The sequence below is a fragment of the Hyalella azteca genome, unplaced genomic scaffold (genome assembly GCF_000764305.2).
Source record: "Hyalella azteca isolate HAZT.00-mixed unplaced genomic scaffold, Hazt_2.0.2 contig11199, whole genome shotgun sequence".
Classification (NCBI taxonomy): domain Eukaryota; kingdom Metazoa; phylum Arthropoda; class Malacostraca; order Amphipoda; family Hyalellidae; genus Hyalella; species Hyalella azteca.
Window position 1 is genome coordinate 134,497 of NW_025941205.1, and position 18,630 is coordinate 153,126.

Sequence of the window (18,630 nt, forward strand, 5' to 3'; positions counted from 1 at the left end):
TGTTGCAATACAAGCCAACTAACTAAACTTTAGTTAATTGGCACGTATTGCAACAGTTTAAAGAAGACCCATGGAGCGATGCTTAGACCTGAAGCGATGAAATTAACTGTTTAGAGCGATGCAATAAACGGTGCACCATTAGGATGAGCTATGGTGCACCACGATTTAATTGAAGATATCTTGAGATCGGCTCATAAGTTGTCCAAGTCGCTAGTTCGATATGATTAATTGGCTTTAACGATAAATATGAACTGCCCACAAAGATGTTGGACAGGTGCCACCGTTTTCTTCGAGTTTTTATCATGCACCAACTTGTAAAATAGCTCAAGCAATCCGAGTAGAAGAAAACTTTTCCCATTTCATTTATTTGATTTATATGATCGAAAACCAGATTAGAAAAGAATTATTCGGAGGATCCAACATGCAGTTTGCAAGTTGAGGAAGCCCACGGCTAATGTTTCCTGTGTGTGAATGTATGGTCATAGTGATTTGAGAATCGGAAATAATTCAATAATACTTATATGAGATGTTTAAAAAATACAAATTTCACACCTTAGATTTATAAAAAAATATAACTCAGTACTCACTGCAGTGAGTGACAGAGAGCGCATTTTCTCGTCGACGAAAACTTGAGGTCACGGACAGACAGACGGACATGGCGAGCACAATAGACTGAATAGTGCATTTTTTCCATAAATGAGAAAATGCGCTAGAAACGTACGAATTTATTGGTTTCTCCTGTCTTTGGAAATCCAAATATTGTTATTGTTACTTTTTGATGCCGCAGCTGTGGCTATCACCTTACGTAATGTAACCTCCGGCCGTTGCCCGCCTTCGGCCTTACCGCGTGTTTTGATGTATGCTCGTAGTAGTATGATTTGTGACAGGATAAGGTCGATTTTGCGGTTTGCCAGTAATTAAACTGAAATTTTACGCTTGTCGCTGGCTCGCTGCACGACTGACGATAGCGATCTTTTAATTAAATTTCGGACAGTTTAGTTGATTCAGGATCTATGCTCCTCCTTGAAGCTTTATTAATGAATAATGAGTCATACTGTCACAGAGCCGGTAATTTAGTTTTAATTTTAGCGTTTAGGTTGTTATGGACATGTGACAAATGACAATCAACGCTCACTCTGACAAATACTCAATGAGCAGGGTTGGTGATTTTTTTATTTTTCCAGCTTTTTTAGTCTTTTTTAAAGGTTAGGTATTTCATGTTGCAAATAGCCTACTAATTCTACTAGGCTACCTAGCTAACACATAGCCTACTGTCTGCTGCCTGCTGGTATCCATGATACTTTACTGGTCTACTCATAGGACTCAAAAATGAACTTGAGACAGACACAGAGGACAGAGTCTAAAAAACTTTCTGCTTTGCTACTACCTAGTACCTACAGTCCTACACTATACTATATTATACCATGGCTGTCCAGTAAAGTATCATGGTTCATGGATACCAGCAGACAGTAGGCTATGTGTTAGCTAGTAGCAATAGTAGGCTAATTGCAACATGAATTTATGAAATAACCTTTAAAAAAGACTAAAAAACCTGAAAAAAAAAATCATGAAAAATCATTGATTTTTTTATTAAAAAAAAGATAAAAAAAATCACCAACCCTGATTATTGAAGCTAAATATTGACCATTTAACTGGCTTCAATATACAGAAACACTTCACTGACTTCAGGAATGTGAATCTTCTAAAAATTGATGAGTCCCGTAACACTGATAACAGACTAACAGTAACAGATAGGGTAAACGCGATATATTCCGACATCGTGGGTAATTTCGTCACCTCTTTAGTTTTTTGTTTATATTAGGCTTTGTTTTAGTTCCATCTTCAACTTCCATGCGTTCGTTGATGGTTGAAATGGTGACGTCATACATTTGCGTGTCAAACTACTGCCAAAACACTAGGTCTTGGCCTAGCGGGAAAATATTGAGATCCAAAGAGAGACAATGCACGCTAGGGTAAACGCGGTATATTCTGTCACATTAAGGACGCATCAAGAAATGACAAACTATAAAAAAATAACCGTATGCATTACTCAAGTTCTGTTTGCTTTAGGTGACTCTCAAAACACCGTAGTACGTGTTGGCAACGATGAAACGTCACAAAATGTTGCCGTATTTATGTAAAAGCCTTTAGAATGCAAACCTACCAAATCCCTATGTTCCATCACTGTGAACAAATGACAATCAACACTCACTCTGACAAATGCTCAAAAATCAGGGTTGGTGATTTTTTTATCTTTTTTTAATAAAAAATCAATGATTTTTCATGATTTTTTTTCAGCTTTTTTAGTCTTTTTGAAAGGTTATTTTTCATGTTGCAATTAGGCTAGCCTACTAACACATACTGGCTGCTGGTATGATGGTATCCATGATACTTTACTGGTCTACTCATAGGACTCAAAAATGAACTTGAGACAGACACAGAGTCTAAAAAACTTTCTGCTTTGCCCCTACACTATGTAGGCCTATATTATACCATTGCATACCGCATACGCATAACGCAGCAACGCAGGGCGCAGGCAACCAGGCATGGTAAGGCATGGTAACTAACAATAACAGTATATGGACCATAATGGGAGGCTAAAAAGGGCACTTATTGCATTCAATAACGGCCGTTGGCCAACAGGCCAAGGTGGTGTTTACCACTTTGTGGCACTTTGGGATTTTTGGGTAAACAATTATTGATAAGTCTATTCATTAGCTTTGTAAAGTTTGTACCATAAAATGGGGTAACTTAGACCAGCGGGATAACTTAGACCACTTTTCGTTTTTTTAACAAAAACCCCCACAACTCAAAAACTATTTGACATAGAAAAATTTTGTGGTATTATTGCAGATTAACTACATCCAAAAAAAAGGGTATGGCGCGCAAAAGTATGACGTCACTATTGCAACCATCAAGGAATGCATGGAACTAAGAAAAAGCTTAATTCCCTAATATAAAGGAAAAAAGTTGAGAAGTGTCGGAATTACCCATGAATCCATGATGTTGGAATATACCACGTTTACCCTAGTTTTATGTCCTAAAAATCTACCAGACTCTACCCTCTATACCATCAAACGGGGTAAATAGGGACACACGTCCCACATTTCGTAAAAATGTAGCAGCTAAACTAATCAAAATATTGCAAAACTAAAAATAGTGGCGTAAACTTCAACATTTTTACTATCTATAATGTATAAAGCTAGTCAAGAAATCAAACATTTACTATCTGTAAAAAATCACTGAAAAAAAGTGTGCAAAGTGCGATTTTGGAAAAGTACCTCTGCTAAGGTCTGGAGCAAAAAAAATATTCGCCATATTGAAAAATTTTACTTGCATAAAATGATAAAAGTTGCATCCAGGTGTTTGCTTGAAAACATAATTAACAGAATTTGCCTACCGTCAACCGGGGTAATTCGGACGATTTTGAGCAATTTTTATTAATAACTTCTTACGATGAAACATTTCATAAACAAGTTTAGGCTCATTTTATAGCTCTTTGCGAGGGCTATCGAATGGCATTGTCGAAAAAATTCCATATGCTATTCCTAAGGTGCCAGAAGCAAAAAAAGAGTGTCCCGAATTGCCCCGTCGAACGGGGCAATTCGGGACACTGGGAATAAAACTTCATTTTAAAACACTTGAAGCATGCAGAGCATACTCATCCATTACTAACAGTACTCTGAAGTCCTCCTCTTTCATTGTAGATGATGTAGAGGTAGAATAAATGACATTTTCTGTGATTTTTACTTGTTTTTCCTTTATTGATATGATATTGCCATATACATTAATTACCGTATTATTGATGTGCAATTATCGTATTATTGATGCAATATTACTGTATCCATGAACATGCCAATGAGCATTTACAACAACCTTGTCCACTACAAGCTTCATATCAGCAGCCTTATAGCATTTTTTTCGTATCTGTAAGCTTACAGGACGGCTCGTAATTTCACATCAATTCAATTGGGTTAAGTGAATTTACTATAGTAAAAAAGATCGTGAAAAACATACCTGAAACAGAAAGGAATGTTTCAGCAACAACCAACGTATCTTTTGGAGAAATAAATCGTAGTTTAGGTCAATTACTTTTCATTCTATGATGCCTGGTGCACAATTCTATACATGACATGCTATGCACAATTTTGTGATGACCGATGATGCACTAATTTTTCGATAAGTGAAATTTTCTCGCCAAACGAGGTAAATGTAATCAATATTCTTTGTTTTTAATCCATTTTTTTCTTAACTGGAGCCTATGCTAACTGAGGTTTTACTGTAAATGCGTTTTTGGGGGTGTCCCGAATAGCCCCGGGGGGGTGGCCCGAATAGCCCCACTGCGCGGAAATGGCTGCCATTTTTTTTTTTTTTGGAATGAGATAGGCAAAATCTGTCAATTACGTTTTCAAGCCGACACCTGGGTGCAACTTTTATGTAAGTAAAATTTTTTAATACAGCGAATATTTTTTTTGCTCCAGACCTTAGCAGAAGTAACTTTTCAAAATAGCGCTTTTCACCATTCTTTTCAGGAATTTTTCAAAGCTAGTAAATGTCGTATTTTTTGACTCCCTTTATACTAGATAGATAGGAAAAATGTTGACGTTTACGCCACTATTTTTAGTTTTGCAATATTCCAATTAGTTTTGCTACTATAACAGTTTTACGCCGTGTCGGAGGACTGTCCCGAATTACCCTGCCAGTCCCGAGTTACCCCGGTTGACGGTATCTCATTAAAAAAAAGAAAATGGCAGCCATTTCTGTGCAACGCGCAGAAATGGGGTAAATTACCCCCCGGGGTAATTAAGGACACCCTTAAAATGCATTTACAGTAGAACCTCAGTTAGCAAAGGCTCCAGTTAACAAAAAAATTTATTAACAACAAAGAATTTTGATTACATTTAACTCCCTCAGTGAAAAAATTCACTTATATAAAAATTAGTGCATCATCGGTCGTCACAAAATTGTACATAGAATGCTATATATAGAATTGTGCACCGGGCATTGAAAAGTAATTGACCTAAACTATGATTTATTTCATCAAAACATATGATGGTTGTCACTAAAACATTAGACTCAATTAAAATTGTGCAAAATTACAAACCATCCTGTAAGCTTACAGATACAGAAGAAATGCTGCATGGCTGCTGATATGAAGCTTGCAGTGGACAAGGTCGATTTTAATGCTCAATGGCATGTTCATGGATACAGTAATATCACATTAATGACATGGTAATGTATGGATAAGGTAATATTATATCAATGAAGGAAAACCAAGTAAAAATCACAGAAAATTGCATTTATTCTACATTTACATCATCTACTAAGAAAGAGGAGGACTTCAGAGTACAGTTAGTAATAGACGAGTACACTCTGCATGCTTTGAATGCAGAGTGTACCCCTTTTTACCCCATTTCCAAATTGATTCAGGAGCCTTTTATATTTTGTCTAGCACCTTACAAATAGCACATAGAATTTTTTTGGAGATGCCATACGATAGCCCTTGCAAAGACCTTTAAAATGAGCCCAAATTTGTTTATGAAATGTTTCATGGCTAGAGGTTATTAACAATAAATGCTCAAAACCATCCCTTTTTACCCTGTTTGACTGTATAGCTATGCTTCATGTCCCTATGCTGTAAATTGCTTTTCCAGGCCATGGAAAGTCATTTTTGAGCCCTAAGTTGATTATTCTTCAAACTGCAAGTTCATTTGCCAAGCTGTACACACAAATTATATATAAGCCACATCTCTAACTTGAAGTTAATCCTAGTAGTAGCAACTAGAATATTTTTCTTGACATGAGTCATAAGTCTTTTAAGCACATGATAATGTAAATAAGCAAATGCAGAGAATTGAATTTGATTATGTGCATTTTAGAGTTTGAATGAACTTCTTTTACTTCTAAATACTTTTGCTTGCTATCTAAAAGCCAATATCTGTGAAAGATTCAAACTTATAATATTCTAAGCTCACATTTTAGAAAAATTTCAAAGTATTCTATCCTTTTATAAGAATGATGAAAAAATAATTTTGGGTTGGCCGTAGAGGACAGCTCTTGACATTTATATATGGGATATTCTCCTTGTGAAATAAATTTTTGGAATGAAAGCACGGTTCTGCTGTGATGACTCATGCATCAGTATCAATGCATATGGTATTGCCAAGATGCAAATCAAAAATTTATTTTCAACCCAGTATTTAATTTCATCATTTCTTCATTTTAGCATAATATTGGATATATATAACTTTAAAGAGAGAAGATGTCTTTTATTTATTTTTAACAATTGTAATTTATTCTTTTCAGGTAATCAAGCAAAATGTTAAAAAAAATAGTCTTAGTTGTGGGTGCATCTTTTTCTGCATTATTTGCCATCTATTTGCTAAGAAGAAAAACTTGTTCTAAAAATTCAAAAGAAACCACTAATGATGCCAAAAACAGTATGAAACAGAATTATGTAAATAATAAACCCTCTACTGCTGATAGTGTCAAAAATGGAATTATACAGGCACTGGAACAAGATGTTTTGCAAGGCCTAGAATGCAACTCCAAAAAAGAAATAAATGATTCTGGTTCTTCCAAAAATGGTGCAAATTCAGATCCAAGCAATGAACTGCAATCCTGCTCAAAGAACATAGTTAATGAACCATTATCTCTAAATGGTTCAGTGTCTGCCTGCTCCAGTGAAACTGACCAAGCTAAAACCTCCAGCCTTCAGAATCAACTAAACAATGATCACCTTGGATCTCTGACTCCAACTGAAGCTCAAGATTATCAAGAAGATTCCAAAGAAAAAATTACTGCTATTAAAGAAGATAAACAATTGGCTGTAGCAGCTTCAAGTGATACACAAAAAAAACCTTCAGAGAAAGCATCTACTCCACTTCAAGGAGATTTGAGTGACACTGAGGATTTACCAGATATTTTAATTCCGGAGACAAATCTGACCAGCCTAGAAGTGATAGTTTCATCATCAAATAGCCATCTTGTCATGAATGGTAGTGACTCTTCATCAAGCAATCATACAATGTCTGATGTGAGCAAATTTATTGCATCCTCTCAGGATGCATCTACTTCAGTTGTGTCTTCTATAGTTGAAATTGGACCAATCATTGTCTCAAATTCTGAAGATGTGCACTCAAACTCAGTTGATACAGCTGTTGAAGCATGCGATGTTGCTGTTTCAGACACAAACATAACAGAAAATATTGCTTTAAAAATTGTTGTTTCTGAAGCATCTTCTGAACCAGTTTTAACAGAGCCCAATGATTTAAAATTTGTAAATGAAGAAGTGCAGCAAGATTCGCAGGATTCATCAGAGAATTCAGCTAAAATGCCTCAGATCTTTGTTTTGGCAGCTGATGGACAAGTGAATAAGACAGATGCAGTTTTAGGTGGCAGCACAAGAATTGAAAATCCTGATGAATATGTACAAGGTTTTGATGCTCTCACATGTTCAACCATAGATAGTTTAGTATCAGAAAACACAGTAGATTATGGCAGCACTTGGAGCAATGGGTCCAATTCAGTTCCCAGTCAAAATGGTCACTGTGTTACTTTGCCCGATATCAACCAAGCAGCTACGGAGCTGAGACCTGATGAACCACAAATCTGCCACTTCTACGACAACCACTGCTTTCCAGTGTACCACACAGGGGATGACTCTGATTCATATGATCAGAGAAGAAAATGGCCACAGCCTGAGGATGGGCTTGTATTTGTGCCAGCATCAGATGGGCAGCCTCTTGTTCCTAATTACTTAAGGAATGTAGATTTTCTCAAAATGCGACCCATTCCATCCCATAATCCTGACACACTTGCATTCCTGGCTAACAACATGACTTGTGTAAGTTAAATCTCCAATTAGTATGTGATCTAATATAAAATTTGACTACACAATAAATTTTTGAGAGTATTTTTCATGCAGAAAATACATTTCTCAATCATTTTATCACTGTGAGATATGTATTTAGTGTGTTATTTTAAGTTTTAAGGTTTTTTTTTAATTTAATGTAGATTCTAGAAAATTGCTTGTTATCAAATAAAATAAAAAAGCATTTTTTTTTAAATTCACTTAAATCTGAAGCTTTAAAACAGAAGAGAAGTTCCTGTTGCATGCTATGCCTAACACAAAAGTCAGCCTTTTAATTTGTGAACTAAAAACTCATTGAAAAACTGCTAACTTAAGTACCGTATCCTATTTGTGGTGAACCCATATCCTGGCCTCTTTCACCCATCTTCCTCTGTATTCCTATTCAATAATGCAGTGATAATGCTAACATCCATTAGATTATTTCACATAAAAACTGACATTTCACATAAAAACTGATCAATGTATTTCTTTGTTTAATAATGGCTTTAATAACCTTCATATTGGTCATAGTTAGATTTTTTTAATTTATGCTGTAAATTTAAACTTTAATTCAACTCATCTTTGTGAACTTGTTGCTAATTATGTTGGTGTTTCAGTTACAGTATCCTCCTGAGGCATGGGTGCGAGTTATCAGCGTGTCTGAGTGCCTTCAGCTGCGGGTACGTACTGACCAGCGGGACATGATGTGTGAACAAATGGAGAGCTTGGGCATCTGCAACCCTCGCTCCAAGCCACCTAAATTGGACAAACTTGCTGGTGAGGCTAGGTGTCCTTGCAATAAATTGCTCCTAATTTTTAACAATGTCACTGCTAATATTGCAGTGGATTAACTAATTGTTATCCTCTGCTTCTGGAGCTAAGGAACAATGTTAAATATGTAAAGTTTACAAGCTTAGTTGTACTCAAATTGATTTGACTATAAAATAAGAATAGGTATTTGAAAATACCCACTTGAAAGCATGTTTTGTTGATTGAAAAGCAAAGTTTAAATGTAATTAAATATAACATGACAGTGGCATGCTAGTTGTATTATAAAATAACTAAGTTGAACCGTTTCACAACTAATTTACATTCGTGGAAATGCACAATTTCAATTCTTGCCCAAGTATATGAACAGTATTATGTCTACATTTTTCCTTACTTGTATGCAGTTGGGAGTTTTGTAGCTGCCAAATTGGACGTCCCAGGGAAGGGTCATGTGTGGTGTCGTGCATTCATCACTAGTGTCATCCAACCAGCTGGCAAGTTCAAGCTCATAATCTAATAATTAAATATAGCCTGAGGTTGCCTAATCAATGACTGAATTGTAAATAATGCAAAGCAGGGCTTTTTTTAGACTCAGCCTTATTGAGTCCCATGAGAAGACCAACAAAGTATAATGGATACCAGCATTATCACACATAGATATTGAATAAAATTTTGAACATAATAAGGGAATTAAAAATGAACTGATTTCTAGAAAATTTCTCACTTGCCACTATGCTAAATTAACACCACAATTCACTGAAATGCCTTGTTATTTTTATTTACAGAACAAGGGGCTAAAGAAACTCCATTAAAAGCCTCTCGGTCTAAAAACTCAAAAAATAAGGAACCAATGTTCATGGTGGAGAGTGTTGACCACTTCCCTGCTGCCAGCACCAAGCCCCTGCGATTGTCTGATCTTAAGAAGCTCAATGATCACGCTTGGAATGCTCCCTTCTTTGACCAGCCTGTTAGCCTGCTCAACACCATGCCCAAAGACGGCGTCGGTGAGTGATCACGCTTGGAATGCTCCCTTCTTTGACCAGCCTGTTAGCCTGCTCAACACTATGCCCAAAGACGGCGTCGGTGAGTGATCAGGCTTGAAATGCTCCCTTCTTTGACCAGCCTGTTAGCCTGCTCAACACCATGCCAAAAGATGGCGTCGGTGAGTGATCAGGCTTGAAATGCTCCCTTCTTTGACCAGCCTGTTAGCTGATTCAGCTCCATGCCCAAGGATAAATGCTGGTGAATATTTCTAAGGCCCTGGTCATCACATTAATTTTTTTTACATTCTGTTATTAATGTTATGACTGATTAGCATTTGTGTGCCAGTTTCATCTAACAACAGCTTTATACTTCACTCTGCTGATTTTATTTCTTCATGCCTAAACTGACCGCCATTTCTTCCATTTCTCCATCCTGTTTCTCATCTTTTGTTCATCTAGGTACTCTTTAGTTGGCCTGTTCCATTCGACCCAAGTTCAGAATGAAAGCTAAAGCTATATTTCTTATAATGTATATAACTTTTTAATTCCAGCCTATGGAAGCGATGCTCGCGCCTTCCTACTTGACCTGATCCGCAAGGGCAACAACTACCTGCGTGTAGTGATAGTCTTCAGCACCGTCATTGACAGCTCCCTGCACTACTTTGCCTCTCTTGCGTCCTGCACTCACCGCGTCCGGGGATTGGAGCAGGTAAGGCTCCATGCTCAATTGCGCATTTAGCGCTGGTATCATTGACAGCTCGCTGCACTATTAAATGCTGTAAATGCTACTATTTAATGCTCGCTGCGCTCTTAAATGCTGTAAATGTTATAATCACCGCGTCCGGGGATTGGAGCAGGTAAAGCTCCATGTTAAATTGCGCATTTAGCGCTGGGATCATTGAAAGCTCGCTGCGCTATTAAGCGCGATAAATGCTACATTTTTATGTTATAACAATATTCAGTATTGTCTTAAGAGCTATGCCAAGAAGGTTTGGCAGAATAAGAAATGGTCAGCATTGCCTCAAATTCTATGAAGGTTATAGGCTCTATAAACAGTGTTCTTAGCTTCGGTGAATAATGTACCAGTAGTAGACTATTTTTTCTTTTTTAACGAAATAAAGGTGATTAAAGTTATGCTTCTGAGAGATTGAATAGCAGACATATTTCATTAAATGTTATTGGGCCTTTTTTTCAAAATTTACTGTATTTTCTCGTGTTTAAATGTTGGATGAAGAAACAGTTTTTTAGTATTCAAAAGATGAGATTCAAATCGGTTATATTCAAAGTAAATGAGCCTGTCATTCGTTTTCTTGAAGACCTAGCAACTTCCCCATTCTAATAAATAATCCATGCAGTCAGACTTGCTTGACAACTCCCGGCAGTCGAACTGACTTCCAGTCAATTTGTAGCCTCTCTACCAAATTGGTATAAATTTGTATTTATTGTTGAAAAATCTTAAAACCAAAAGACAAAACGAATTATAAAAGTATATCCTGAATAACTTCGGTCTCTTTTTTCACATTGCTCAATTAAAATATACGTCATTGTTGACCCACTCTAAGTAGCAAGAATATTTTCAGTCACATAAATTATTCTCTGCACTAAAATTGATTTCCTTTGCAACATTTATTATCATTCCTGCTCATCAGAATATTCTCGCCGTTCAGTGACACATGCATAATTTTTACTGTATTACAGTTGACGTACATAGAGAAGGAACTCGTCAGTGCTGGATTCGCTACCCTTATCTACAGTGGCTCACTAGCAAGCCGCTACTTCTTCCACTGCTGCATGTTCAAACACGGCCAAGCTTTCTGGTATGACGACCAAAGAAGCCCTCGTCCCAGTATGGCGTCTGCCGGTCAGCAGCATGTGCTGCAGGAGTATGCGTTCCTTTTGTACGAAGATGGGCCAGCGGTCAGGGGGTATCGGGGTTTTAGGCTGCCATTCTTGCATGATGCATGGAACTCGAAAAAGTTGGGATTGAACATCAGCATGCACGAGCTGTGTGTTGTGATGAAGCAACCTGGCGCCTTCATCAGTGACCCGGAACAATTTCTCTTGGAAATATTCAGTGACCCCCAGAGCGTTTTCGGCATGGAACTTTATTGTGATGCGCTGCACTTCATGTATACGGCCGACTTGAAGGCCAAGCCTGGCGATCCTGACATCCACTACGCCTACTTCTTTGATAAAAATCTTAAAACTCCACTTCCGATGCCAAAAGATGACCTCAACTTCCTCATTCCCAACTCAGCACACAGTTTGCGTCATCTCTACCGCAAAATTTATACTGTTGAGACTCTGAGGAAGCCCCTCGCTGTGTAGCTTGTATTTGTCTCTACAGTAGTATCCTAAATATTTGTTTGTGTGCCTTAGGTGAATTTATCGGGAAAAAAATATTCTAAATCACAATTAGATGCTTATAACATTTTTTCAGTATGATGCCATATTGTTAATTCAGTAATGTAGTACAGTGTGGGTATACTTCATTTTCATTATTTTCTCAGTTTGTCAGTGTTCTACTACTGTTGGAAGCTTTTGCTATAGAAGTCGGTGAATTGTTCTAAATCACGTATCATTTAAAAGCTAATATTATAACCAATTGATGATAAAAACTCCTTTCACTGGTACTCTAAACTATCTAAAACTCCTTTCACTGGTACAAGCAGTAGCTCTGTTGCATGATCATATTTAGTGTGGTTCGACTAGTGTCACGAAAATGTCACATTAACCTGAGCTATTCATGATTTTTCAGTTTAGAGACAATCAAGTTTTATGTAGGATCATTTTTGCCTTGATTGTAACGCTTCATACTGTCATGAATAACGTATGGGTCATTTGATGTATTAGAAATCCGAATGAATTTCAATTGATCTTAGTTAGGGATTAGAAACGTTTCTGGTTTTCAAGTTTTTTATTGCTCACTGCTCTCACGTAGTTCAGATTGGACTCTGGCTTAGCTCACATCTTTGACTGCTGTATTGGTCATTAAAACAGTTCAGCCACCAATTAGAGGAAAAAATTAAACTTGTGGTCACGTTTCTCTCATAAATTTCTTCGAAATTCGGCTATGGTTGTTCCAGTAGTTACAGGTTATATGGTTTTAGCGCATTTTCTCATTTATGAAAAAATGCACTATTGTGCTCGCCATGTCCGTCTGTCTGTCCGTCCGTGACTTCATGTTTTCGTCGACGAGAAAATGCGCTCTCTGTCACTCACTGCAGTGAGTACCGAGTTATATTTTTTCTCATTTGCTCCTATTTTGGTATTGCAAACGTTACAAGTTACTTAGTGTTGGTTTCACTAAAACGGGAGGCTTTCCAAAATTAGATGTAACATCCTTATTTTCTGCCTTAATATATTTTTACTGAGATTATTTCTTCTGTGCTTAATGCAAACTTTTGTTTGAAAATGAATTTTGATATTTTTTTAACTCATTCGTATATTATTGACAGCTCTTCTCAAATCAAACGATCGTGATTTATTTTACGCTCAGTGCGTGGCTCAACGACTTAACATCATTATTTACTTAATGAAATATTGCAAAATGGATATTATGTTAGCTCACCATGTAGTTTATTTTTACTTGTCAAACCTGTAATTTGTTTATATGAATACCAAATTTTAATGCCTTAGTTTATCTCTACGTGTTTGCAGGTACTCAGCCACGCATACTAAATCATTATGATGTTTTTTTGTAAACTGACATTTAATTTCAACATGACTCATATTCATTTTTTGACCTTAACATTCCTGAACTTACTGACGCGTTTTGTCTTGAACTTAGATGCCATGAAAAATTGTCATTCTTCCAGGAGATTAGTGAAGTCTTGGTAAATTCGAGGCATGGTATCTCCTGGAAGATTTTGAGTAGTACCTCAGAACTTAGGGCCTCTTAAGAATGCGGCCATAGAAAAGTATAAGGGAAATCGTCGTTGTATAGTTCAACTGAAACTTCTCGACTTGATATTGCGTTCATTGTTTTAACTAAGGCTTATTTCAGGCAGCTTCAGGTCGCCAATAATATAAATTCTTTCGTGTTCTGCTTGCAGCTTGTCGAACCTCTCCTGTTGTAGTGGTATATGCTTAGTAGAGAATCTAGCTTACTGGACCAGTGTTAGGGAGATGGTTGAGAGTAGTTTATTTGCCGGTCAAGCTCTCTCATTTTGCGTTTGGACATGTCAAATATTTTGAGCAAAAAGTATACTTCAGTTGGAGTTTATTACGTGATTTCGGTCATATATATTTCGGTCTTTGTGGTATTAATGAATATTTTAATGTAAAGATGTTGAGTCTGTGAGAATTTACTCTGTCGTTGTGAGAATTGGTTGTAAAGTTGGCACTTTGTTTATTTTGTAATGAGTTTTCATAAAGAATGTCTTCCGGGTCTTCACTCTTGCCGATACTAGTGTCGATACCAAACGGCACATATACGATTCGACGATTTCGTTGATCGTCATCTCATTACTAGTCTTGTAAATTAATGCAGTGCAACTTTCGTCTCTGCGGTGTGATCGCTATTTAGATAGAAGTTAATTGTGGCTTCACAATCGGTTTATAAACAGTCATTTACTCGTAATTTTAAACCTAAAACATCTTGTTTGACATAAGCTTATGAATATGGTCATTTTAGTATGATGAATACATAGTGGTTGAATGAAGCAACAATAATCACAAACTGCTGTTCCGTATCTACTTAAAAAATGGTTTGAAACTCTGTGTGATCTAAGTTGTAAGCCTGAAGACAATTTGTTGGTGCTGTATTCCTTCTGCCATCGCACTGCGTTTCGAGATCTTTTTTCAACGCCATTCCTCAATTATATCGCCAAAACTTTGCTACATCGTCTTCACGGTAAAATGCACAGAATGCTTATAAAATAGTGATGAATAATGTGGTCTTACGAACTACCATTTGTAGAAACCGTTGACATTGTGTAAGAAATTTTTCTCTCAACTTTAACACGTGCGTTTAATTGATTTTTTTAACCTTCTGTCAATTGGTGAGCTCAAGTGATATGTGGTTTTCATTCACGATTTTCACATGAATTTCCATTCACTGTGCATACCGTCTGAGTTTCTCAAGATTTAGCCGCACAGCAGTTTCTGTCTGCTGCGGAATTAAGTTTCTTCCTTGCGTCTGAGTTTTATAAAAGAGCTTATTTTGGACCGTATTATTTTTCGCTGCGGGTTAGCCATCCACCATTCAGTTATTTTCCTCGCTTATGATGCTTAATTTAAACAGTGCAGGTTACTACAGTATTATCTTTTTCTTACTCATTTTTTGAAATGCCAGCATTAAACAAACGAAGTTCCTATTTTTCTCGTGTTATTCTCAAGAGTTGTGCCGATATATTTTGACTAAGTTGTTTCTTATTGTGTCTCAAGTTCTTTAGCATAGAGATTGTTCACTGCCTCAGTATCATGTCCTCATCTCGGAATAATATTTGTTTCATTGTATCTTAAACCAAATTTAGATGTATTTACCTTCTTCTTTCGACAAATAAATGCAAAATTTAATGCAACATACCTTCATTATGTTGAAACTTTTTAACATTTTCCATTGGACGCTGACGCAGGTCTAACATAGCATCTAACATTGCTGAATGTGTTCTCTTTCTCTGTTCAATCACTTGAACTAACATTGCTGAATATTTTCACGTACTCTCTTCAATTATTGATCTACCATTGCTGAATATTTTCACGTTCTTTGTTCAATCATCGGATCTACCATTGCTGAATATGTTCACGTTCTTTGTTCAATCATCGGATCTAACATTGCTGAATATGTTCACGTTCTTTGTTCAATCATTGGATCTAACATTGCTAATGTGTTCACACATGAAGACGAAGGATGTTCTTGTGTACCTGATGTCTTAACTGGTCGTGACTTGCGACTGCCGTTGTTGCGCTGTTTTCCCGTCGCTGTTAGAATGTAGTAAGTAATAAGCATTGATACAATGTTCATTTACTTCATGTTAGCAATCCCTAAACGAAATTAATGAAACGAAACGGATAACGAAATTTTGGGGATTATTATTTTGTTGCTATAAGGTCAAAGACCGATGTTCGTAGTAAATGAACTTATGTTTTACCTGTCAATACATTTTCTTGCGAGAAAGAAAGTTTGGTTACACCGTTGCGCTGGGTTAGGTGTTAACAACTCATAATATACCTATATCGGTTACTTGTAGATTAAAGGCTGAATTAGTGTATACTTAGCTATAACCTGGGGATTCTTACTTGAAAGAAGTAAACATATTTTGCATCGCTTAGATTCCATATCGATGCAGTGATTGCAGTCTCACTGTCCTGGACTTATAGGCATCGATGTTTCTTTGTATCTGCCTATGATATTTCAGTCCTGTTGTAAGAGTTGTTCTGTTACACGCTGATGCAGGGTTTTCTGTTCTAATATTGCGTAGATAATACAGATCTGAAATAAAATGAGTGTATCAGGCGGTATACGGTCAATGACCACTGATTTGTGGTCATTAAAGGAGTAATGAACGAATATCTTCAGTAGTGAAGCATCGCGTTGTCGATCGAATGGGATTTATTGTGTCTATATTATGCGAATCTGTCTTAGACATCGAATTATCGTGTTTTTGGTTCTCTTAATAAAGATGAGGTGCGTCCTGGATATTTAAATTACCCTTATTCAATTATTGTGGATAACAATGTTGTGATGTGCGTTCGCAGACTCGAGATTTTTGCTTATTCTTTACCAGTCTAGTACGAACCAACCCGAGGTCGAAGGTACAGTGAATGAATACGGATGATAACCGTGGACTTTTGTACATATAAGTCGGTCAGAATTGACTTCCTTGTGCGTTAGCATTATTTTTTGGTTAGAATAAATAAATTGAATTTATCTTCTCAGTACAAAACTAAAGCATCTTACTGCAGCATCCGACACTGAGACAAATTACCTCGTCGGGTCAGGATCTAAATGACAAATACTAAACGGGTCAGGCTTTCCATCATCTAAATAAGGTATGTTGGCTCAAAATTATTGACTGGGAATGTGATGACAAGATTCAGGTTAACGCAATTTTTTTAAGTTGCAGAAATTATCTCTTTCAGACAACAGTGGGCCAACCTGCTAATATGACGTTTGTGTGAGTTTGAAGCATGACATTAAATGTATAAGTGCCATGCATTCGTGTCCAAAATCCATATCGTTTAAAGATTTTACCCGGATCCAAAATATTATTCGTATCGGCGCGATCATGGAGGTCAAGCGCGTGTCTTGGTTTTGAAGTTTAATTTTATTCTTGATAAGAATGAAAATTCAATAAAAATATAAATTTCCTTAAAATATCCCCAAAGTAAATTAAATTAACTTTACTTATGCACTCAGTTAATTGAATGACGGTTGAAGCTGGTCCTCCAATGATTAACATTATTTTAGTCCAGTAGGTACAATAATAGCTGCAAAAGAGATCTCACGAATAGATTCGCAAATCTCAGTGATTTTCTATACAGAATAACACATATCGCAAGCTTGAGTATCGTATACCTGATAGTTTGGAGAGTGTTGAATATTTGATAAGGTCTAGATAATCGAATAATCATAGGTTGCAGAGTATTTTAAATGATATATACATCGTTTAAATACAAAGGACGACTGTTTACCCTTCTTTAAATTTTAAAAGCGATACTTTTAGGCTCAAATTTGAGTATTTAGTTGAATAAGGGCTTGAAACGTCGTGCCTCAATCATATTAACATAAGTTGGCAAATTATAATTATATAAGGAAAGGCGACATCCTTTGCACGGGGAGCGCAGCCGTGCACCCCCAATTTTGTGCACCAATAAACACTGAATCGAACACCTTGGATCTCTCCGGTCCATTACATCCAGGGCAGTGGTGGTCTTCGGCAGGCGACCCCTTCGCACGTGCTGGAATAAAAATCGTTTGTTAATTTGATCATCTTAAGATTATGTAAGGTGCCATGCATTCTAAAATATTTTTACAATATTTTTTACAATGAGGACGTATAAACTATGTGAGCGAATATTAAGTTTAACAAATTCAAGTAGAATTAATGAACGAAAGTAATTAAAGCAATTTCAGGAGAGACAGGTTCCGAGAGTAGTTGCCTGATTTTGAAATTCTGAAAATAAAGCTAAGTTTAAAATTGAGATCATTAGCTATCCTCAAAAAGAGTTTTGAGAAAAAACGTCTCGCTGCCCAACATTGATCTAATAGAACCTTTTAAACCCGTAATCAAACAAACAAATTTGTGTGACCTCAGTTAATCGAAATTCTGAATTGTTCATTATAATTCCATATTTACGCACATTTGAACGTACTAGTGCAGATACTGAAATTAAACAACAAACTGTTGAAAGCTTACCCAAAACTGGTAAATAACAACTAAAAACTAAAAAAACTGCGTGGCAGCTCTTCCACGCGACAACATTTCTTCTCGCTTCGAATCACCGACATTTGGAACAGCCTCCCAGATTACATCGTTTACGCTCCTAGTGCAAACGCGTTCAAGAACAGACAAGCTAAGGAGAAATATATGTTCAGACTTGAAATGCATAGCACCATATTGAACCCGGTGGAAGTCAAGTAGCTATTTCAAACTATCGTCAGTCTTGAAAAGATCCGGTCAAATGACATGCTTTTAGATCTTCTGTGAACAAGCCACGAAAAATACAAGAATCGGCGACAGGCCACACCAGGCCTACTCTTCAGCGAGCGCCAACATCACTATATAATGTTATGTTATGTTAACTAATTCATGCTGCTTTTTACACAGTGAAAAAATGCACTGAAATCCTTGATTGGTCTCGTGTGTTTCGCAAAAATTAAATCGGAATTCACGCAACCTTACGTGATCGTTCAGAAACCCACATGCGGTATCCAAGAAAGATTTTTTAGCTTAACGACTGGCAGATCCGCGCGATCCTTCACGAGACTCGAGTTCCTGAAGTGTCGCAGCATAGCGGTCAGCGAGGTAAGGAGAAGGACTAGGCTGTTGCCGTGCCTACTGCCTAGCTCAGTGTGCGCTG

At 36.8% G+C, this 18,630-nt stretch overlaps 1 protein-coding gene across 1 annotated transcript; it reads left to right on the forward strand.

Moving 5' to 3' along the window:
* Positions 1 to 6,305: 6,305 nt before the first annotated feature.
* On the forward strand, positions 6,306 to 12,612 carry LOC108677844. The gene is made up of 6 exons (XM_018166138.2): positions 6,306 to 7,846; positions 8,470 to 8,629; positions 9,025 to 9,114; positions 9,406 to 9,624; positions 10,155 to 10,312; positions 11,302 to 12,612. Exons 1-6 carry the CDS (start codon positions 6,320 to 6,322, stop codon positions 11,929 to 11,931), a joined length of 2,784 nt encoding a protein of 927 aa, XP_018021627.1. The 5' UTR covers positions 6,306 to 6,319; the 3' UTR covers positions 11,932 to 12,612.
* The last annotated feature ends 6,018 nt before the right edge of the window (positions 12,613 to 18,630 follow it).

Excerpts from the sequence above, each read along its gene's own strand:
- LOC108677844 (XM_018166138.2), top strand. The coding sequence starts at position 6,320 with ATGTTAAAAAAAATAGTCTTAGTTGTGGGTGCATCTTTTTCTGCATTA. Across the intron at positions 9,625-10,154 it reads CATGCCCAAAGACGGCGTCG|CCTATGGAAGCGATGCTCGC; the intron begins GTGAGTGATCAC and ends TTTTAATTCCAG. Across the intron at positions 10,313-11,301 it reads GCGTCCGGGGATTGGAGCAG|TTGACGTACATAGAGAAGGA; the intron begins GTAAGGCTCCAT and ends ACTGTATTACAG.